This window comes from Trichoplax adhaerens, genomic scaffold (assembly GCF_000150275.1).
Source record: "Trichoplax adhaerens TRIADscaffold_3 genomic scaffold, whole genome shotgun sequence".
Lineage (NCBI taxonomy): Eukaryota > Metazoa > Placozoa > Uniplacotomia > Trichoplacea > Trichoplacidae > Trichoplax > Trichoplax adhaerens.
The window spans coordinates 5383424-5398552 of NW_002060945.1; the positions used below are offsets into that span (position 1 = coordinate 5383424).

General features: G+C 34.3%; 2 protein-coding genes across 2 annotated transcripts; both read right to left on the minus strand.

Annotated features, from left to right (window-relative positions):
* Positions 1–36: 36 nt before the first annotated feature.
* TRIADDRAFT_54623 (uncharacterized protein) lies at positions 37–3123 on the minus strand (the record flags this gene model as incomplete). The annotated part of the gene is made up of 2 exons (XM_002111032.1): positions 37–341; positions 2805–3123. The coding sequence occupies 2 exons, from the start codon at positions 3121–3123 to the stop codon at positions 37–39; spliced, it is 624 nt and encodes a 207-aa protein (XP_002111068.1).
* Positions 3124–8440: 5317 nt separating this feature from the next.
* On the minus strand, positions 8441–13123 carry TRIADDRAFT_23331 (uncharacterized protein; the record flags this gene model as incomplete). The annotated part of the gene is made up of 19 exons (XM_002111033.1): positions 8441–8578; positions 8662–8778; positions 8880–9014; positions 9087–9267; positions 9358–9481; positions 9592–9664; positions 9781–9815; positions 9952–10057; positions 10163–10213; positions 10292–10422; positions 10512–10581; positions 10713–10808; positions 10931–11108; positions 11317–11396; positions 11749–11805; positions 11997–12050; positions 12167–12285; positions 12562–12682; positions 13049–13123. The coding sequence occupies 19 exons, from the start codon at positions 13121–13123 to the stop codon at positions 8441–8443; spliced, it is 1941 nt and encodes a 646-aa protein (XP_002111069.1).
* Positions 13124–15129: the final 2006 nt, after the last annotated feature.

Genomic DNA, 15129 nt, shown 5'->3' on the forward strand with positions numbered 1-15129 from the left:
TTGAATTATATATGAAGTATTAGCAAACACGTCAATCTAACCATAATCATCAAAGAGAACTGGATTTCTTCCACTATCGGAAATAAATTCGACGTAGGTACTCCGGGAGCGTCTCATGATTTTTCCATTTGACACGATACATAAATACTCTCCGTTGTAAGTATGATCACCATTACGTATTTCTAATTTACTGATATTATATTGCGATGCAATGCCATCTTTATACCACTGATATCGAATTACGCCTTCGTTGCTTTGAGCAATGCATTCTAGAGTTAAATTACGCCCTCGATGTATTCTTATAGGCTTTGATTTTGGCTGGACGGCAAAAATAATAGGATCTAAAAATGTTGAAATGATGTTAAGCAGGGCATAAATAACTTTTTTTACAGGATAGAATTTTACATGTAATAGCAACTTAAGACTTTTAGTTACATCTCGTATCACAGTTATCCTCATTCTAATACTGTATAGTATATAGTACAGTACTGTACTAGCAGTGTTTGGTGTTATGTCATATTTACCGTATACCTACAGTATTAGCGATCACTAACAGTCTTGAGATTTAACGCAACATTATAATTCAAAAATTGTGCTAGTTATTTCATAAAATCAGTAGAACGTACTGTATATTGATCATTACTGTCTCAGAACGAGAGCAGAGCGATAAGCAAGGGACTTTTCATAAGTCTCCGAGTTTAATCTGTGAGTATAGACATCATTCATTGAAGTTCTGTACAACTTCATTAAGAGGCTCTGTTTTTATACTGGTACTAATTATTAAATCAATTCTTCTCCTGGTCATCAACATGAGGCACGCGTTATAAAATACTGTAAAATGCTGAGTTTGAAATTCAGGTTATGATCGGAAAAGGACCAAGGGCAATATTACGAGAATCTTATCTAGCACAATAAATAAATTGTTTTTGAAAACAAATTGAACAATAAATTGTTGAAACTTTTTCTAACTGACTATTACTGTAATCGACTACATTAGATCATATGTCAAGAATCCTGACGTCAGAGTGCCATTCAAATCATCAAAATTTAATACGCTGTTTCTTGTAATAATTATATCGAAAGTAATAAATTATAATCATTCCTGCCAACACATGTATTGCTATCTAAATCCCGCAAAATGGACCTATAGACTGTGTGTACATCGTAAAGCGTGGTAAAATACTACATCATCGAGATTCAATTAAATAAGTTTCGGAAATAAAATTGGTAGTGAAATGAGTCTAGACTCTCGGATGATTGACTGGTTAGTAAATTACGCCTATAATAATTATAATGAAACTATCGGTCTGTACTGGAGTTACTAGTTAGCGGATTACTGAACGTGCACCACAGTATCATAAGACACATCTGTGTACGAGAATTATACTTGTATACAGTGCAAGTATTGTCATTTTACACAAAATCCTATTTAAATGAATAATGTTGGCTTTTAGACAAACAGTAAAATTTCATCTCATAGCGAGACAACGATAGCTATAAGCGCAACAGTATAACCAGAGTAAGTAATACGTATACTGGATGATACTATAATATTCAATGATTGATTCCAAGATGATCAAGGGCATTCAAGGTACTGAAGTAAAAGGTGAACTAGTCAACCAAAATATATCGTTGGACAAATGTATACGAGACTAATGTCGAAATATTACGCCCATTAATAGAATAAGTGGTTATTAATAATGATAATAACAATACAAATCTTGAAAGTTTCTGAAACTACTACTGAGTCAATTATAAATAACGGATCACTATGAGAGTAGCTTGCGATTAAATATAAGGCTATCTAGTCAGAAAATTTCTGATTTCACCAATAAAGCAACTATAGCGTAAAGTATAACAGTACTGTATGATTAAACTACCGTAGAATTGAACTACAGTAGATCCATTATACGATGTTGAAATGAAAATAAAACTCAAAGTATACTTGTTTGGTTATGACGATGGCTTAATGGCGCGTGTATAAAAGTGATTGGTTTTCTTTTAACAGTATGCACGTCAATATGGAATCGTATTTTCGCTGCAAGAGTAAATCGGAATATATCGGTTGTCGGGTAGTAATGCATTAGTAATATCACGAACTACTAACATAGTGGTATTTTAGTTTAGCTCATGGTCTATGACTTTAAAAATGATTAAAAATATACTTTCAACGAGAATCAATCTATAGTATTACTGCAAGAGAATACCTTCTATGACTGATCTACGCCTGATTTATCTTTCCTTTTTTAACTCCAAGCCTGATCGATCGAAGTGCAAGTTTGCTATACACATACGAGTATTGATTTTTAATGTCGTTGGAATGTTCGGGTTTGGGATTGACCATGAAAGTCAATCTCGATGAATATCATATTGTACAATAATAGTACTACGTGATCAAGCAAGTACACGGAAGTTAGTATGGGTTCTCTTTTTTTCCTTTGTTTTACTTATCAAGTAAAATAAATGTAATAGCAAATCATTCAATACCAGTGTAAAAGATCGACATGTTAGATCATGGAGTCTCTACCTTTGCCGACAAGTATTGCAATATTTTCGATTTATGAAAAATGGACATAAGCATCATCAGTACAATGTACGAGTACAGCATCGATGATGATTTCTAGGGTAAGAAGTAAGTTGCTACTTTAGCTGATACTCAATATTATCGATTGATCCATTTGTAGGAGTCCCTTCTGACTTTGAGTAATAAAAAGACTGTTGTTGAGACTTGGCTGTGGCGACGTAAGTGGTACATTGGCACAGAGGGAAAGGATTAAAGTAGTAATATCAAGCATTCAACTTACAGTAGTTTAGTAATTCTTTACAGGCATCTTGATTTTCAATACTTGATAAGTAGGAAAACAATTCATCAACCGTCATCAATTGAGAACCATAATAACGTAGTATTCCATAAGCAGGATCTGGAGATCGATGTAATTCGTTGAGTTGGGCATTACTTATTTGATACTTTTTTACAGCTTGGACGAGTACTTGCCAATTGTGCTTGACATCATCAGTATTATCCAATATTGTGCATAATGGTTGCTTAATATGGTAAGGCATTTCATGAAGGAAATTGGGTTGATAATCATAGGTTGCATTCCAGATACTTTGCAACTCCATTTTGGATTGATCGGTAGTCCGTGAATGGTGGGGTAGTAAAGGAGGAGAAACTGGATTGAAAATGATCAAGTCTGTTGACTCAATCGATAACCACAGCAGAGGTAAACGATAGATCGGTTAAAAAGAATGCCGCGTTCAATGGTTAATTTCACAGGTTGAAAAGTACCTAATAGTACAGTACGAAGTACATCCACTTGAATACAATCCTTTAGGCCTAAAACAATTTGAAGGCAACGTGAAAAGGAAACATCAAATGGCTCAAATTCTCCATTAAACGTTTGTTATTTTGGCGTGTACGCCGTACAGTTTGATGCTTGTTTAATGCCTTTATAGGCTTGGCCACCCAATCTATTATACTGTACACGTCGTTTAGGACTGAAAATCTCTATGGGAACTCACCGTATTGAAGGTATGTAGACTAAGTCACAAGCCGATTTGGCCCTACAACGACTACCTTGTTCATCTCGCATACATTGATACTATCCCCAACCTCATGTATAGGCTACAGTAAACGCTGGGGTTGTTCCCTTCCGCATCCTTTGTGTTAATTGATTTTAATCGATGGAAAGTGATTTATAGCGCCTGGTCATGTAGAAAATAACTGATTTTGTACGGCTTCTAGGCTTGACCAGGAACTGAAACAGAAAATCAAGTCCTATCGACAGCGGGCTTTATGTTGACCGCGTTGTCTTACTTCCTTGATTGGGGAGCATCATCAGTAAATGTAAAATAATCGATATACAAGTTTTAGTAATAGTCATCCTCGTCGATGATAGACGTGATAGAAATAGAATACATTGACTGTACTGTGCCAAGTATACTTCCTTGATTGGGGAGCATCATCTTTAAATGTAAAATAATCGATATACAAGTTTTAGTAATAGTCATCCTCGTCGATGATAGACGTTATACAGTAGAAATAGAATACATTGACTGTACTGTGCCAAGTATACTTCCTTGATTGGGGAGCATCATCTTTAAATGTAAAATAATCGGTATACAAGTTTTAGTAATATTCATCCTCGTCGATGATAGACGTTATACAGTAGAAATAGAATACATTGACTGTACTGTGCCAACTATACTTCCTTGATTGGGGAGTATCATCTTTAAATGTAAAATAATCGATATACAAGTTTTAGTAATAGTCATCCTCGTCGATGATAGACGAGATAGAAATAGAATACATTGACTGTACTGTGCCAAGTATACTTTCTTGATTGGGGAGCGTCATCTTTAAATGTAAAATAATCTATATACAAGTCTTAGTAATAGTCATCCTCGTCGATGATAGACGTAATAGAAATAGAATACATTGACTGTACTATGCTAAGTATACTTGATTTAGGAGCATCATCAGTAAATGTAAAATAATCTATAGACAAGTCTTAGTAACAGTCGTCCTCGTCGATGATAGACGTTGTAGAAATAGAATACATTGACTGTACTATGCCAAGTATACTTGATTTAGGAGCATCATCAGTAAATGTAAAATAATCTATAGACAAGTCTTAGTAATAGTCGTCCTCGTCGATGATAGACGTTGTAGAAATAGAATACATTGACTGTACTATGCCAAGTATATCGTATCCGGTAAAGTGTTGAAGAGGTTGTGATGGAGACGTTAAAACCCCCTACGAGTAGAAATCGAATCAATAGTGGCCGATTGTAATACAATGCAGATCAAAAGAGCCTCTACTGGGTGTGATGGAGATAAAATTACAACGCGTATTTCACAAGCTACGATCTTGCAAGTGTTGCTAAAACGGAGACGTAATTTGAGTTTCAAGCAGTCACGTTTTCTACTCTAACTCTCTTACTACAGTAGTTTTTAAGACTGCAATAACACCAGCTATGATGGTAATTCAAATGACCGGTTTAACCGCTCAACACTACACCTGTTTACGGTTAAGTAAGAGTATTTCCCTTCAAACTCCCTGTCAAAGATACAGAAATAGTCAAAAAGTACACTTATTGTACAGCAATAACGCTACGCTTTCTCCTCATTGCAGAATTCTGTACAAGCTGCACAATCTCACAAAACTTGATTTGACAAAGTTTGTGAAATAGATAATTTTCGGCCAATTTATAATACACAAGGTTCTAGACAAAAACAGAAATCGATTATCTTTAGCGTCCATTGAATAAATTACCTTCCCATTCCTATTAATTAAATAAATAAAATTGAAAGCATAAGTTCAACCATAACGACTATCGTTATTCCACTTGTGGTGGACTCTAATGTCGTAAGACCATAGAGTTAATATGCATAAAAGACTCCTGACTCATGGACTGTACTGCACAGTACACTATACATTACTGTACGCCCAGTGTATTGTACTGCCATACTGTTTTATATACTATAATGGGACTGGTCTCTATAGAGACCGATGCTCGAAAAACCAGCAACAACTGCCAACTGCAGCCAGTGATTTAGATCAACGCGGTGCTCTTAAGTAGTAAACTATAAAATAATAAAAGGCAAACTCAGCTATCCATCTTGACAGCAAGATATAGATATCGATAGCTCTAGTCTTAATAACTCCTTTAAAAATGCCTATTTTAGTCAAGGACTATACATGGAAAGAGAGTGAAACTGCGGTTATTATCACTGTACCGTTAAAAGGTGTTAAAGCTAATAAAGTCGACGTCTTCAGCACTGATCAATACATAAAGGCACGTAAAATCTGCAACATTTCATTCATTGATTATATTCTTATATGTTAATGATGCTCGTAATCATCGTATGTACATCATTTCATAATCAACTAATCCTTATAATGATTAACTTAACCTTGGTTCTATGAAAGCTATAATATCAGTCTACTATTTTGTATTAAATGGAAATAATGAACCTAATCTAGTCTTCCTCAATGAAGTCATTAGAGGCATGATTGAAAAAGAGAGACGTAACTGCATACCGATATCGATATTTCGCATTATACCATATATGCGAATGCAGTTTATTAAGACAAAATTATCGAACAGATATATGCTTAAATATGCTCAGACCTAGTACGCGTATAAATACCAAAAAGAATAGTCATGCAATTAATTTGGGGACTAATATTAAGCGTGAAATATCCGCTATAGAACCGCATTTAACCGATCTTGAATTGAGCTATTTAGTAAAAAATCATAAATATATTTCATTAAGCTTATACAAAAGAAAAAATAAATTTACATCTGCTTTCATATGCGTATTCTCCTTTGTTAAAACCGTCGTATCTTCAATTCGAAATTATCTTTCAACAGGTGAGCTATCCTCCATACTTGTTTGAGATATACCTATTAGTACCTATAAATGAAGAAGTGAGTGGTTGCAAAGTTGGCGACGGAGCTGTTGTCTTTACTTTAGAAAAGTTAGAGCACATTGTATGGGGCAAATTAACAGAGGTTAATGAAAATGACAAGGAAGCATGGAAAGAATTACGTCAACATGCTGTAGAAAAAGCTCATGAAAAAGTAACAAAAGATGAAGAAGAAAAGGCAAAGAAAAAACGAGAAGAACACCAAATGGCTATTAAACGACAGATTGAAGTAGATACTATGCACATTTTCTATATTGAACTATTAAAGTATCCTATAATATAATAGCCTTCCATTTAATCGATTTAATAACTATATTGTGATACATACATAGTTAGAAAGTGAAGAAAAGAAACGTGTTGAACAAGTGAAAGAAGCAGAGCGTCAAAGAACCACTGAAGAAATTGAATATTGGAAAGAAACAGACACATATCACTCTAAACAAGCTAGGAATGAAAAGAATTCAAGTAATAAATCAAATTTTAGGATTATGTCTATCCATAAATGAATTTTCATAATTTTCTTTATATACATGTATTTTTTCAAACTACACAACTATAATTAAATTAAATGCTTACTTACATCACTCGCTGATCAATTTTAGTTTTTGAAGATAAAGACAAGATACCGTTACCTAGAAGTAGTGGATCGATTCAAGTCAAATTTACTTCTCGAACATTTCCAACTGCTGCTCGGGAATCTAAAGCACAGGAAGAACAGGAGGTAACATTTAAAAAATAAGACTTTTATATGCTTTCAAGGTGAATTTATACTTTGGTAACGTAGTTGAATGGTACTCATAAATTAATTTAATATGGTGATTAGTTAATTAATTAATATGATGATTTCATAATGTTTAGTGGCTGGATAAAATAGCTGCTGCAAGAAGACCAAAAGGAGATGGAAGTGAGAATCCTGAAGAAAGTGATCCAATGTGGCTTAAAGATAAGGGAAGGTTGTATTGAGTCATTTGAATGTAATTCTTTTAAATCGCCTCATCTGATAAATCAGAATATTTATACTTGTTTATAATACATATATTCTTTCTAGTTCTCTATTCAAAGCTGGCGATTATGTTTCTGCAATAAATGCGTTCAATGAAGCAATTAGACTAGAACCAATTTTACCATCGTACGTTCAGTTATGAAATCGTCACTTAATGATATCGATTACTACACATTTGTAATGGTATTATGCTTGCGTTACTGAATAATTTTTACCTCTCATTGTTTTAGGTTATACTTAAATCGATCTGCGTGTTTTTTAAAGATTGGAGACTATCCGTATTGTATCGAAGATTGTTGCAAGGTTAGTACGTTTATCACGAGCCTATCATGAACTAGATAAGATCAATTCTTTGAGAATTAAATAGCATTTATTTGTTTTTAGGCTCTTGAAAGGCTGACTCCACCAGTGCCTGCTAACGCCGCACAGAGGTCAAAAGCCTACGTACGGCGTGGAACAGCTTACTTTAAGCTAGAGTTATATGTCGATGGTAACTCAAAATAACTTAAGCAGTTTGAAAACTTGTAGTCACAGTTCACCTCTTTGTCTATTTTCTTTATTTGTTATCATAGCTTTACAAGATTATGACCAAGCAATCAGCCTCGATCCTGACAATGAAGGCCTTAAACAGGATGCTGATATGATTAGAAAAATTATTCAGGGATCAAATCCATCAGACGAAGATACAGTCGAATGATGTTCCAACCAAATACTTGGTGCAGCTATTTGTATGCAATTACATACTGTACAGTAACTGTATATTAATTATATAAAGTTTCTATAAATGCGTAGTTATTTAAATCTATAGCAGTTTGTAGTGCTTCATAATAGATATTACAAACGAAAATAAAATTTATATTACAGTAATTTGCAATTACATAATTATCGTTAGTATAATATGACATTGTCTATTATACGTGAAAAATAACGTCATTTTGGTAATGTAAACTTTCAATGTTTATCAAAGATGTTAGATAACACTTTTGTTACAGACAAGTAGCAGTTATGAGAGACCTGTACTTGAGCTAAAGAATTTGTTAAAATCAATTCGTAACAACAATTGTGATAAATGCGGACTGGCTTGATGGCTTCTGACACTTGAAAGAATTTTTAATAATAGCGAAGTTTGACGTTCGAAACACTTGTAAGAGAAATATGAATAAAATGAATCAAAACAACAGTTGCAAATTTAATTGCAATATGAACTATAAAAATCGAGGTTACCTTTGATATTTCATCAAATTCTTCTGCGCTTGATTCTAATACTTCGTCACTTTGGCGATTGACAAATGCACAAAATCGCTGACAAAGATTAAGAATTTCATCTAGGCAGTGTGACACCTAGTTTGTTTTAATGAATTCAACGCGATTATTACAGATTTCTCAATCATAACTAAATAGCTTTTATATAACAAGAATTAAAAGAATATGAAATTTTTTACCGGTTTCAACAGACGAAAAGATTGCCCAACAAGAGCACTTATAAATTGATCATGAGCTATTCGAACGTGCTCAAAATCTTTCGTTGATTTTATTTTATCCATCAGGATAGTAAATTGCCCTTCTAAAACGTCAACCTATTGCAACAAATGTTACGGATATCACTTCATACTCTACTCTACGTTTTATCCGCTATATTGATAACATACTTGCAAATAGTATTGCAGATTATCCACAAGAAAAGCCATATGATTTCTGAGATTCCAAATGTTGCGAAATTGAGTTTGTTCTTGCCATTCTTGTCGTTTCTGCATTTGCAATTTCCAACAGTGCTGAAGCTCAAGTTGTATTCTATTTACAGAAATCAGGAAACGAAATAGCACGTTGTACCTAAAGTTAAAAGACAGTAATTTCTGGTTGAGTATATCTTGCATATTTTAGCATAAAGGAGCCAAAAGATGTAATAGAAGGCTATCCTACTTTTCTAGAATGGGTTTAGTCAGTATGAGTTGAAGAGGCCACTGAACATTATATTGTAAATTTAGACATGTCCAGCCACATTCTGCTTCCTCTCTATCACTCTCTTGCTGTTCTATTGGTATATCTACAATGATGTAAAGTCGTTAATTGATCTATTATACTTTGATGTATAGAATTAAGTGCGACATTTAATAGTAAATCTTAGAGCAAATCATCATCCTGCGTATTACAGACTTTTTTGCTCTACTTCCGGCTGAATAATTTTCAGGTGAAATTGGCTAAGAAAGTCTTCATCTGGTAATATAATCTATAATAATACATATAAAGTATGCAGTATATACGCGTATGTTAGGTGTAAGAGACTATTATATTGGCACTGCAATATATAAAGATAGTATGCGGTTACAAAAATAGATAGTCAACCTTATGAGCAGCTTGCTGAAAAGCAAGATTAAGATCTGCAATAGAAATGAAAGAGCTTTAGGTAAATATCTTGAACATGGACTACCAGCTAGAAATTTGTATACGATATATACTCTATGTACGAGCGTACGTGTGACCTGATTTGGATATGTTTACATGTATCTAATTTACCATGTTCTATGATCGTAGATGGAGGTTTCTTTAAAAAATCATTGCATTGATCGATAAAAGCTAAAAATAACTCTCCACGACCAAGTAGGAAAAATTCTTTTAGAATCTAAATTTTAAGAAATTACTCATATTTATTACACAAGGCTGATGATGTAATGCTTGAAAGACGTATGTTGTTGCAATTAGCTATATGAATCTCTATTCTGGTTACCTTAAGATGATCTACAAGGTTAGCGTCATCTACTACGATCCGCCATAGGCTCTAATTTTATGTAATATTAATTATACACATCGGCAATTAGTAAGATGCTGATTACAGTAACCAATATTCATGATTTACCTCTGCTACAGTTGAGCGGATTTCGTCAATAACTTCTTCAAAAACACTCAGTGAAAATACTTGTTGTGAGCTTAAACTCTTCAATCTTACGATAATCTCATTCATCTTATCTCCGTATATAGAGTTTAATTCTGAAGCAATATCAGTTAATGTGGAGAAACATTAATAAGTTGATTACATGAACTATCGCTACTAATCTAGAATCAAGTGATCGATTTACCTCCGTTATTAAGTAACGATAGCTCCCTAGCGTTTTCAAAAATACGGACCGATTCACCAATAAATACAATCTAGTGAACAGGATAAGAGGCTAAGAGCTCTATTGTATTATTTAGCCAACCGTTGTGCTATATTGCACTACCTAACAACACTGTTAATAAATATTCTTGCAATACATACTATGTATCATCGTTTTCTGTACCTTATCTGCTATCCGTGGTGGAATGTGAGCTGGTAATACTTCAGATCTAAGTGTGTATCGAAGATATTTAAATTCCTTCATAATTCGTACAGATTCCTATTTAATGAAAACGGGTTCAGGTTATACGGAAACATAGTGATTGATAATGAGAAAGTAATAATGTCGTTTATTTAATGAAATAGAATAAAGAGTTTGCATTAGATTCCTACACTATCTACAATTTCAATTAATTCTTGACCAGAGGCGGTACTATGATCAAGGTTCGAGTCACTTTCATCTTGGTCCAACGGCCTGGCTTGGCAAATGAAAAATTCTTCATAGCGATCAACAATGAATCCATGTAGTAGCCATGTCGATAGTTGTTTACACATTGCTTTATAGCAAGTATTGATTATTCTGTATTTCAAATGGTACGTGCATATCGATTAATAAAACGGTATAAGCTTAGAGAAAATGAGGTTGAATGTTTTCAACATATAATATTAAGCCGTAAATAACATTACAGTAAGTCATATCAATGCTAATTAACCGTTGTTGATATACTACAATATGTATATTATTATATTATATTTTTACACGACTGTCTTCCTTTTTTAGTACATACATTTGGAGGCAATCTTCAACAGATTTAATTCCGCAGTTTTGCTGTTGATATAAAAGATCAAAGATCCGACAGCCATAGTACTGTAAATCGGCACAAACAGATAGTAACATAGTCAGATAACGGAGGATTGAATATAACTTCAGTATTATAGTCTTATTTAACGATAACTACAGTAATATCTAAGTCTCTATAGTAGAGATGATAACATAGAGTAAGATACGACTATAGGTACGACTATAGCAGCATAAAGAATACTTATTATTATTGATCAATCTTAAGGTGTACCTCTAAACGATAGCAATACTGTATATAAATATCTTTTTCTCTAATATATATTTTAGTACTAAGTCTAATTAAAATTAGTTACTATTAATTATTATTATAATTTTTAACAACTATGACATATATGACTGTATTACATGTTATGTTCACCTTGCCGGATGATAAATAACTTAATGTCTCAGCGAGTACGGGAAAAGTCATTTGGTACTGTAGAAGGACGTTCAAGGTATCGCCAAAAGTAGGTAATAAAAGCAAAAAATTCGTAATTCGCTTAGTCAAATATAGGCTACTTACGTTTAGCCATAGCAATGTAGTGTATTCAACAATAAGATTTACTACGGATCTTAATTTTTGATCCATTGTCATGTTACAATAGTGTAGTCTTGTATTGTAGTAACCTCTTCAAGTTGATGTTGAAGGTAAGAGATAGGTAGGTGAGAATCCCTTAAAACCTGTTGATGAATAGTTTCGTTTAGGAAATGGCACGATATCACTAGGTCACAGTACGTATTTAAAGCTATCAAAGATATTATCGTAATGCATGCTAGAACTTTTGAAGTCTACGTACTTCTTGTTCGATGACGAGTATTGCCTGACGATAAGGTTCTAGGACATTGTCTAAACCAACACAGAAGGCTGATAAGTAAACGCCCGAGCGGAGCTCATTAGGATCATCTTTTCTTTTTTCTAACAGATAGTTATCAAGTTATTAGTTTAGCAATACAACGATTGAATATACTTTTACTCCTGAATGATTTTACAAGTAACATGGTACTACGCGTATGACTGTCATTACTCTCTCTCTCTATATATATGTACAAGCAGGGATCTGCGCAATGCAAAATGATTTGATATTATTCTTGAATCCGCGTATTTCTAGATATGACTTTAAGAGTAAGGTATCTCACAGTCGATGACTTTTTGAGTCTTGTCTCTAACCTGCAATATTCCATAAATGCCTACTGGATGTACTTAGGTATTTGGTAGCAAAGGACTGAAATTGATAGTAGTAATAACCTAGACGACATACTCGATTGATCAAATCGGCCTCACCACTATGGAGAAAGTCAAGATTGGGCAACACCTAGAAGCCATGATTGAATTCAAGATAGCGTTAGAATTCAATATAATTTTGTGTTGGTGCAAATTGAATGAAGGATATCGTAAGATGAGCTAAAAAATAATCAGAAATACTTTAATAACTTCTCATGATAAAATTATTATCCGATGAAATTTTAACTTTATCTACAACGCATAACAAGATACGGGAAAGTTATCTATCACTCTTTCGATTTATTGAAGTCAGTGAACGAGTGAAGCGAATGTTGACGTTGGCTTCATTTCCCGCCTTTCATTTAAACTATTTTCCTTCGTTTTGACAGTGGATACCGTCCATATCGATGGACTTTGCTACCTAAAGGATGATATTTAATATGGTCAATTGATCTACCTTGAAAGTTTTACCATCATCGACAATAATACCGCCGGGATAACCAGAAAGAGCAAGTAAGATTTCGTGCAACATATTAATTTAACGCAAGCTGAATCTGACATGAAATGTTTGTTGATCGTTTAGTACAGTACAGTATAGTTAGTACAGTATGAATGCTGTATGAGTAATTGAGTATGCCTAGAATCGACCTTTCCGGTACAGTATACGCAAGTGCAGTACTACTCGTCGATACCGGTAAGTGATGACGTAACATACGTCACACCAGTTCGAGCACCACCTACTGTACAATGTACAGTACATACTGTACGTACAGTATTCGGTGTCATACTGTACAGTACTGTACTGTACAGTGTACAGCGTACAGTACTGTATAGTAAAGTACTCTACATACTGTACTATACTGTACTGTACAGTGTAAGGTACTGTATAGTGCGGCTGCTTTTATACAATGAGATGAGGGGGCACAGCATAACAATACATCGACCAATCAAGTCAGGACATATTCTGCCGATGTGGTTTGCTATCGACTGACTCCAAACATGATCGTTTGACCGCCACGTCAATAAGTTGAGGCATGTTGCAAGTGGGATACTATGCAACAAGTTGTAACGTGAGGTTGCAGCCAGTTTTGAGCCACCTCACCATTAACTAATAATACTGTCAAGGCGATATCTGCAGGCAAGAATTGAAATTTTGATAGCTCAACGCTACCCAATTTCCTTGCTCATTATTTTGTTCCAGTGGTAAAATACTCTATTAGCAGAAATTGAGTAGAAAGTGCAAGTCTTGCAGGTATTCAAATTGGTCAATGCTTCTTGTTGTGCTCGTCAAATTGAAATTGATTTGTTGTTGTCATTTGGTACATGCAATGCCAGACTAGGTGGTATCGAATTTGAATTTATCCAAGGTAACATTGAGGTGATACAAGTTGTGATGTGTAGAATATGGCAAGATAGACTTCTTGCCCTAACATTCCAATTGGAGCTAGCTCTAACTTACAACTTGGATTGAAAGTGATGACTGCCGACAGCCCTGTAGTAGGATCGTCATTTAAACGACGTCTCGTTTTTCTCTTATCTAATGTAGTGCTCATGTCGGTCTTGATGATCAAAAAAAAATCAACCGCCGCAGCTTGTCTACGCATTGATATATCGTGTATATCGTCTCTGCCTACTGTATAAACTGTATATGCGAAGAACGCATTTTACCTTCATTTTCTCCCATACTTGATATCGTTTGCTTCGATTATCTGCAGATACGCTGCAAAATACTGTTTCCCCCTCCTCTATTGATCCAGTTTCTGGAATGTACGCTGTATTTCGTTATCAGTAAAGTAGCAAGAAATGGTAATATTGTTGAACAAAGTGCTTATTAGAGCCTCGTTGTTTTGACTACTTATTCCTTAGTAACCAACAACGTTTGGCAGCTAAACTGGCAACATTGGATTGTATGGAATAGTTTTTGCATCCTCTTCATAGACGTCAACACATGTTGTAAATACAGTAGTGCATCTTCCTGAGGATCCTCGATTTGTTTACGCAATACAGCTGTAGATTAACACACTGTAGAGCACTGGCCTGCTAACTTTAATATCAAAATTCATTTCCTGTCCACAGATGCATCTGCGTTATTGATCATATTGAAGTATGTGAACTAATTGCAACATTAGATGAATGTACACAACTGGAGCTTATTCGTTTATGCCAACTGATAAACATGCAATTTATAAAATGTTCTACAATCTGGTCAAGGCCTTTATGGATTTTTGGAGGGAAGGGGGATGGCATTATTAGAAGTCCATTACACGTTAGCGCAATATCGAAAATTAACAATTTGCATACCGGCTCAAATGTGCAGTTAAAATAATAAGTTTGAATATTTGGCACTAAATACTTATTGCATTACAATAGAATGCTAAATATTGCAAATTGCCGCTAACGGTGTACTGATGCCTTTTCGAAACGTGGGTGTCTTAGTATACTTGTAAATGCGAGACTGTGTAAAGCAACAATAACGTTCAGTATGTAAATATAGGTCATTCCAATTGGTAGAAAGGCAATCGGAGTATATTGAACAGA